This window comes from Drosophila innubila, assembly GCF_004354385.1.
Source record: "Drosophila innubila isolate TH190305 chromosome 2L unlocalized genomic scaffold, UK_Dinn_1.0 4_B_2L, whole genome shotgun sequence".
Classification (NCBI taxonomy): Eukaryota; Metazoa; Arthropoda; class Insecta; order Diptera; family Drosophilidae; genus Drosophila; species Drosophila innubila.
In genome coordinates, this window is record NW_022995372.1 from 17,856,705 (window position 1) to 17,866,028 (window position 9,324).

General features: G+C 36.1%; 1 protein-coding gene across 4 annotated transcripts; it reads left to right on the forward strand.

The window, feature by feature from the left end:
• The first annotated feature begins 525 nt into the window (after positions 1-525).
• LOC117780107 (gonadotropin-releasing hormone receptor) lies at positions 526-8,862 on the forward strand. Of its 4 annotated transcripts, XM_034616512.1 has the most exons (8): positions 526-725; positions 2,722-3,001; positions 4,714-4,986; positions 5,135-5,234; positions 5,305-5,796; positions 6,825-7,147; positions 7,215-7,356; positions 7,804-7,875. In XM_034616512.1, exons 2-7 carry the CDS (start codon positions 2,853-2,855, stop codon positions 7,330-7,332), a joined length of 1,455 nt encoding a protein of 484 aa, XP_034472403.1. In that variant the 5' UTR covers positions 526-725; positions 2,722-2,852; the 3' UTR covers positions 7,333-7,356; positions 7,804-7,875. The 4 variants fall into 4 exon arrangements, with proteins under 4 accessions (XP_034472403.1, XP_034472404.1, XP_034472405.1 ...); XM_034616513.1 differs by lacking the exons at positions 7,215-7,356; positions 7,804-7,875 and adding an exon at positions 7,999-8,862; XM_034616514.1 differs by lacking the exon at positions 7,215-7,356 and having other exon boundaries at positions 7,804-8,063.
• Positions 8,863-9,324: the final 462 nt, after the last annotated feature.

The following is a 9,324-nucleotide window of genomic DNA, read 5'->3' on the forward strand; positions in this document are numbered from 1 at the left end:
CAAGTTCTGATATTGTAGCCTACCACTGTGCACTTAATAGATATCATGATTAACATTTTTATTAATTATCATACGAGCGCAATGGAATTTTTCCGAAATAAAAAAATTTGTATATTTTAAGTTATCACAGTAATTTTGTGGTTTCTTTGGCTTGTCTGACATCTAGGTGATCATACGGATTTAGAGGGACAGGACTATTTCGACTCGACTGTTGATGCTGGTCAAAAATTAATATACGTACATTTATAGACACTTTGGACTTTTTAATTACAGGGTCTAATAAATTAAATTTTATGCGGGCGGGCTCCACAAACACATGTGTGCCATTTTGGGGTCGTCTGCTGTTATCAATGCGGGCCGGCTGCTCGGTCTGCGTTGCCAACTACATCTAGAATAACAACGGGAGATTCGCCGGCTACGTCGCACTTTTTTTTTTTTATAAGATTATCAGTTGTTGTCGAGATTTCGATTTTACGGCAGCCCCAGCTGCCTCAGAAGCAGCTGCCGTCCTAACGTTTCAGTCAGTTCCTGTACGCCGCACGGTGCAAATACTTAATGAGATCGCGTTCAGCTAATTACAGCGTCCGAGATAAATGTAATATCGATATCGATAGTGAACCTCACGGTGTTGAAAACTAATCGAATTTCGTTCTGAATGTGAACCGTTTTTCTGGTGTTGGTGCGGAGGCGTGCAAATAATTCAATTTACGAGTATACACATACAAGTAATAACACATATATATATTCTATATTATTGTACACGGTGCGCGCGCGTGTTTAGAAAGCGCAAAACAAAACGGAAATAAAAAACATTAAGAGCCGTCAAATGAATAACAGGAGTATAAAGGCAAACCAAGTGTTGTATAGACATAATCAGTGATTACGCCTACAATAGTTCTTCAATATGTAGTAAATTGATTGGAAAGGTGGAAAGGTTGAAAGGCGTAGTGCCTCTTTTTTTCGCTATTTAAATTAATAGTTCTAAACTAAAAATTCCCTTACATACTTCAATTGTTTGATTTCAAGCGGCGAGCCCCCCGATTTCCACTCAGTCGCATTTTTTTTGTATCTGCTTCTAATTTTTAAAAGAAAAATGGAAATAAAAAGTTCAAAAGCCAACAAACACTACATATATGATTAAGTAAATAAACAATTAATTTGTGTACTACAGAATTTTCTTAACGAATACGCTCAAGGATTAATGCACTGAGAGTCATATGTTTTGGTGTTGTCCAACAATAATCATTATCTATAATTGTTGTTGCTGGTTTTCAATTGAGCGAACATCTGTCCCATTGAGCGCAATTGATTAAACGATTAATAAGCTACTCAATGACTGAGAACAGATGAGATGAGAGCATACTTAATTACTTTACTTATTTGAAAGAGTTTACGCAGCATAAGTAATATTTTTATTATCACATTGAAAATATTTCTATTATATGGGATAGTGAAAATTAGTTCAAGGCCAAAAACGCTACAAATATTTGAAATGTTACTTAAAATCAAATCAATAATAAAAAATGTTCGTGAACTTATATTCAGGCAATCATTTGAGTGACAATAATTAATCAAGTGATGAATTAATTGAGAGAGTCATATTTACGAGAAATGGTGAAATAGTTGAGAGAAGCCCTTTTTCAGGACGAAATATACTTAAGTGAAGTGCAGCTCCTGATTCTGTTTTAGTTATTATCATACAAGGTTGGCAGTCAAGAGGCATGAAAAACAATGAAAATTTTTTAAAACGCAAATAATAAAAACAAGTATACATATGTTATATTAACGTGTATTACGAGTGTACCTTTGTATACCTATTGAATAATCGCTTTCAGTCAAGTGTAGAAGCTTTAATACCCTAGAGAAATTAATACGAGTAGTATAACTTTGTGTAAATCACGCAAAAAGAGTCATTTACAGTTCAGAGATCTAGTTCTAAGGCTCTGTTTTTATACAGGAGTAAGGATAGAGATCTTTATGAATTTGACATTAAGTTCTGTGCATTTCAAGCCAAATAATCCTTTAGTTAGGGACCTTCACTAGACATTTAAGATTAACCTCAATCATCTAAATCATCTGGGTACAGGGTATTTGCTAATCGACCAATTCTAAGTAAAATCGTCTGGTTCTATGCGCGTTTTAATTGACAGGCCCTCAAATTAAAGTCAAATGTAATGCTCAAACGGAGAAAAAAGTCATGGAATTTGCATTAAATATGTTAACATGACAATAAATATTCAATGCATATTATACATTGAACAGATTAATTATTCCTGTTTCTGGCAAAAGTCATTAAATAATTACTAACTTCAAAAGCTGAAAAAATCACTAATATTAAGAAAGTTATTTGAAGTTTAAAATTAATTCAGTTTTCAACTGGGTACACCTATGGTAGGTATAAGTTGTAGTAAACCGAGATGGTTCAGATTACATCAGTACAACAACGAGTGGAACATGTTAACTTAGCAACAGGTAGATTAGTAATATAAGTAGTATCATTCCATATACATAATATTGAAGTGACGTTTAAAAATGTGTAACAGTTTTAAAAAGTGCCTTCTACAACAGTTTAAAATTAGCATAGAATTAAATTTAAATCAAAACAAATATATACAAATGCTTGTTATTAATTATTTCCTTTTCTTGGCCTAAATAAGAAAAATGTACAATTAAATAATGAATTAATTTAGTTTCATAATATTTAATTAAACTAACTTATAGGAGACTTCAACGACCTACAGTGAAGGGCCTTTAAATAACAGGCTTTAAACCTATCAATTTGATTAATTTCATTTGCCTGGAGCGTGCAAAAAAAGCAGATAGTGTTGAAAACTACAGTGTTAAATGTAAATATGGCCCAGGCCGGTGAAGTGAATGAGGTGGAAACCGATCATCGTATTCTAAATGATTGGTCAAATGTGAACAATACCAATGGCACAATGCATCCTTCTAAGGATATGATCTTCAATGAGGGCCATCTTCTATCCATCACAGTCTACAGGTGAGTGAGAGAAATCCCAATAAGCACTATATAGATATTTATTTATATTTCTGTATGTATTGGTTATTGGTGATGTGCAAGTTAACTTCCTACTCCGTCGACCAACTGAGATCACCCACACATATATTTCGTAGCCCGCGTTGTTGTACTTTGGCATTCACACTGATAACTGCCGATTGTCTATGCATTTTTCTAAACTTATCAGTCATTCGGTACGTGTAGGTGTAGATGTTGCTGTAGATGTGGTTATAAAAATGTATAAATCATGTCGTTTCCATGTCTATATGTCTGAGATTTAATAATTTTCATTTGGAATTTGAACGCTCTGGTTCAGCGTAGGGTTCACTTTAATAGAGTGATTCGAAATTTACAGAGATTTTTTTGACTGATTGCTGCTCAAAAAATCTGACTAAGAGATTTGTAGAAATAAGCAATAATGAAATTTATATGTCTAGCAATTAATTAAATGCCTACGTGAACATACCGAAAATACGAATAAGCATTTTCGTTAAATATTCTGAAAGTAGTAAGAAACTTGAGGAATTGTCTATTATTTTTATTTTTATATATATTTTATTATCAGTGCAGTCACAACAGTATACATTTATTTTAATCAATTCATTGGCCTTTTATAGATTACCCATAGTCAGGGAATCAAACCAAAACAAATATCGGTTTCGTTACGTCTCGTAACAACTATGTTGGTAAGAGATTAAGGTCAATCCAGGATCCAAATGAAATTTCGCTTGAAAATCGGTTGATTTTTGATAAAGTTATGAAAGTTTGAAGTTGATCGAACCTTTAACTTATCAATTTTACAAGTAAGAATTTTTGTCCAATTTGCCATGATTTTTTACAAAAAAATTAAACGTCTCAGAATCAAATTTAAAGTGTTGTTTTATACTGATTATGATATAAAAAGTCGATTAAAAGTGAAAACTTGAGCATTAAAACTTAAATATTAAGTATTTATACCCGTTACTTAAAAAAATTAGTAAAAGGGTATATTGTTTTTAATTCCAAAGGGGAGACGCTTGGGTATTAAAATCGATGCCCAGATCTAGAGAGGAAAATTTGTTCAACAAAATATATTAAATTTGAAAGCAAATGAACTAAGAGACCAAATCATGATCAAAGTTACATTCTGTTTGAAAATCGGTTAAGGTTGGATAAAGTTTTGACAGTCTGAAGTTGGTAAGATCTTGCTACTTTGCAAGTCCAAATTTTTGTCCAATTTGGATTAATTTTGGAATGTATTAGCAGATATGTACGTATGCATGTATTTAGTTTTTTAACATAAATCAAATAATAGTAATCAATTTACTTAATATATCGGTTTTTTTTTTTAAAGTAATATCTTAAGGGAGTCTGTGAACATTTGTTATTTAATCTGTCTGCAAATGGTTTGACTCAATTATCGTCTTGCTTTGAGTCGACGGATATTTGGACAACTTTATGATATCCTTTGAATTCATTCAGATCCATAAAACCCACTTCCCTGATCTTTATTGGGGCTCTTAAGAGTTTGGCAACCACAATTCAATTCAATGATCCGCCGTTCAATTGCATGACCCACTTATCAAACTTACGTAACCCACGCACCACGAATCGAATGTTCCCCCTCTCTGTTCCACTCACTACCCCGTTTCCGCTATCCGTTGTGTCGTTTCTTCAGCTATCCGTTTAATCGCTACGACCTTTTCCATTCGCAGCATACTCTTTGTGATCTCAACAATTGGCAACAGCACAGTGCTCTATCTGTTGACTAAGCGTCGTTTGCGGGGTCCCTTGCGTATTGACGTCATGCTAATGCATTTGGCCATTGCGGATCTAATGGTGACGTTTCTTCTGATGCCGCTCGAGATTGCGTGGGCCTGGACGGTGCAGTGGCGTTCCACGGATCTAATGTGCCGTCTCATGAGTTTCTTTCGCGTATTCGGGCTGTACTTGTCGAGCTTTGTCATGGTGTGCATATCGCTGGACAGGTGAGTCGTTGACGTCGATGTCGCTAATGGACCAAATTGATAGCTGAGATAAGGCGACACACACATACATACATACATACATACATACACAAAACAGAAACTGTCATTCGTTTGACTAACATTTCCCTGCTCCTCTATGTATCTGCAGATATTATGCTATACTGAAGCCCCTACAACGATCCCACAATCGCGGTCGCATCATGTTGGCCTGTGCCTGGCTAGGCTCCGTCATATGCAGCATTCCACAGGTGGGTTGATGTGGTTGATTTTCCGGCACAGTAGCCGAGCCAATTAATGTCACCACTTCTTTTAAAACAGGCCTTTCTCTTCCATCTCGAGGAGCATCCGTACGTCACAGGCTACTTTCAATGTGTCAACTTTCATTCGTTTGTGGACGAATTCCAAAACTGGCTGTATCAGTTCGCGACTATGTGTGCCATGTACGCATTTCCCTTGATCGCCTTCATCTACTGCTATGGCGCCATCTATCTGGAGATCTATCGAAAGAATCAGCGTGTTCTCAAGGATGTTATGGCCGAACGCTTTCGTCGATCCAACGATGATGTGCTCAGTCGGGCCAAGAAACGCACCCTAAAGATGACCATATCCATTGTGATTGTGTTTATCATCTGTTGGACTCCGTACTACTTCATATGTATGTGGTACTCCTTGGATAAGTCATCCGTTGCTAAGGTGAATTCATTAGTTCGCAAGGCTCTCTTTATATTTGCCTCGACCAACTCATGCATGAATCCCTTGGTCTATGGCTTGTATAACATTCGTGGACGCATGAATAACAACAACAATACGGTAAGAATCAATCGGCTCTAGGAGAAACTCTATGTTCTTCAAAAGCTTATTTTTACATTATGTACTTAAGAAGTACAGAGTTCCTTTTATTTTGGTGACTTGAAAAGTTCGTAACAGGCAGTAGGAGGCTACTCTATATATACATATAAAATAGAAACAGCCATGTCCGTCTCTTCTTATATTTGACTGTCCGTCTGTAGAACTATACTAACCTTAAAGCCTGTAAATTGTACTTCTGTATTGTTTTATTATAACCGTTACTTACAAAAATAAGTAAAAGGGTATATTGTGTTCGTTGGAATGTATGGCCATGTATGTCTGTCCGTCCGTGTGAGCGCCTAGATCTGAGAGACTATAAGAGATAGAGATACCAAACTTTCACCCACAGACTAGCAGGTCAAGTTTGTTTTAAATTTTTGACACGCCCCCTTACGACCCCGCCAATCGCGAAAAGCCGTTTGTTCGTCTGTATAAAAAAAGGATCTCAGAGACTAAACGAGATAGAGTAACCAAATTTAGCACACAGAGTTCTATAGACCCCACGCAGATCAAGTTTGTTTTAAAATTAAGCCACCCCCTCTCCGCCCCCGAAAATCGCGAAAAACCATCACACCCACAGTTTTTAAGATAATACAGTTTTTATGGCAATTAACGTTATTTATTAAAATTATCTATAGCCTCACTTAACCGCAGCAAGATCGGACAAGTAGAAAGGGAGTAATAGCTAACCAAAATTATTAATAAAGTTATTATTTCGATACAATCTCCTAAAAGACTGCAGTTGTTATTAGGTAGTAATTTCTTTAAAGTACTTTTATTTATGTTGAAATGAGTAACGGGTATCCTATGGTCGTGATCTCGACTATAGCCTTTGCCACTTGTTTTTATTTACTTTACTTTACTTCACCTTTTCCACAAGTATAGTCACTGAAAGTGGTAGTTCCGCTCATCTTTCACCGGTCTAAAGATATTGTTAAGTCTTGTCACTGCTTTCAAGTTAACTTTTACCTTTTACTCTCTTCCCACAGTCGGTTAACAATCGTCACACTTCGCTATCGCAACGCCTGGATTCGTCCAATCAGCTGCTGCAGAAGCCCATCAGCACGTTGCCCAATGCCAATGCGAATGGGAAGGTCAGTGCAGTGGCTGATGCAGTGGCGGCTACCACAAAGCTGGTCCATGTGGTGCGCTTGAAGACAAATGGCGCTGGTGGCGACGCACAGTCTCCGACTCCAACAGCACCCCCTGTCACAATGCTGGATGTTAATGACGACGTCAGCGTTGTCATCATCAAGTGCCAGGAGCAACCCAACTATCCCAAGCAGCCCAAGACGCCAATCATCTGCTCGAAGTAATGTCGTCTCGCTGCTGTTTTGCCTTTTTATGACGCCCCATCATCAACTTCACTTTTCATTTAGGTTTTCGCACAGTTGTCGGCATAAATTCCGTGGTTTTATGTTGCGGTCTAAATCCGTAGACTCACTAGGTGCTGCAAAATTGCGTGGTGTGCTTAATGTTGCCATAATAGAAAAGTGAGCTTGTGGTTAGACTTCGAGGATGGTAAGCGTGAGGTAATGGGTTTTATAGGGTCTAAAACATGTCCAATGAGCTGTGTAGCACTTATGAGACCAAAGACCTGCATACTACTTGATACGGTTATACGAATGTTGATAATATTGAAACTTCTAATCGATGAGGATCATTAAAATCTTAAAAAAAAAATGTAGGTTTTTGGCACAAAGGCCATTTATTGAATCGTGCCTTTGATATTGATTCAATACTAATTTAATTGAATCAGAATATAAAGAGAATAATATAACAATAAAGTTGTGAGTTAAGGTTAGATAATTTAAAATTCCTCCCTATTACAAATAGATGAGCTAAGCTTATATTCCCTACAGGCACATACACAAATATCCATAGGTAGTTATCTAGTCTTCAGTATAATAGATACTTCTATTCCTCATTTCTCGAGTATCTAAGTATATCGTCACTCATTTTCCACAGCAACCTTGGCGCTCACACACTTTAAACTCATCCAAAGATTTTGAAGTAAGCCTATGCTAATGTGGAACCTAGCCTACTTCAGAAGGCCCCCATATATCATTTTGTGTCCACTCATCAACAACAACAACAAAGAATAAATAGTTGAGTTAAACCCTTAAAAAGTCAGACGAAACAATCTAATGAAAGTACTTACAGCTGTGGCGAATTCATAAAAGCGACTACTGGAGATATGACAAAGATGAAGATCATCTTCAATGACAAACAGTAAACGGTTTAATTAAGAGTTGCTACCGTTTTTTATTTTAAGGCGGCTCAGAACAAAAGGCTTTTTAATTAATTAATATGTTAATGTTCAAAAATATGCCAGATCAGATAAAAAATATTTTGGTCTATGCCGTTAAAATGCTTAAAAGCTATCATAAAATACGCTTAAGACGTAATATCGTGTAATATTAGATACTCTAGTTAGTTGTCATATTGCTTAATTTAAATTAATTTATTCATAAAACCGAAAATCGAATGCTTAAATACAGAAAATAGCAAACAACAAGAATCTTAAAGTTTGTTATTAATAATCAATCCTAGACTAAAACCCAGCTCATACGAGTAACAATAATCATTGGTCCCTCAGCTTTATTTGCATTGGATCTATTGTTAAGACGACGTTAATCATTTGCTTTACGGCCAGACATGACGTTAATTATATGGTTGTGTGTGCGCGCGCTTTTAAATATTTATTAGACGATATTAGATATACGATGAATAGGAAACCCGTTTAGTTTGAGGGCATATAGCTCAGTTAGACGAATGACCTTTAACTAATTCTTACCACTGGATTTCAAACAAGTGCTGTCGTCTATAAGACATTTATTTATTAAGAACTATACTAATAGGAACGCTGGTGACTCTTCCGAACTTTTAGTTTAGCTAAAATCAGGACGTATTCCGATATATTTCCTTAGATTCTAATCTTAATTAAATAAAAACGCATGTCCTTATTAATCCGCATTTCTTATAAATTTTTAAGTGATCATAAACTCTAGTTATTCCTTTCCCCGAGCTAAACCTTCTCTTTTTATTCACTTGGTAGTCGTAATATTTACTGCTGTCATAATACTCCTTCCAACGTCTTCATCCCACGTATTCTATGCGACATTTTTAACCATTTGGTAGTTGCAACTGTGAGATTGAGAGTAACCCAATTAACGGACAAGGCATAAAAGACAATTTCCAGTGTGAATGGACCGTTTGCTTACAGTGTTAGAAAGTGGCTCACTTTCGTTACACTGCACAACAAAGATGCGTTCCCAAGGCACTTTACACTCAAGCACACACACAGACACAAACACAGAGTCACAATAAACAGTGGAATGCTTGTAATCGAAACTTGAAGACCGAAAAATAAACATGTTAATAATACAATTTTATGATTAATACGAAATGAACTACAACAACATCAACAACAGCACGGAGAGGGGTAGTCAACATGCAAGCTGTGTTGTAGCGCCGTCAAAGTGCGTG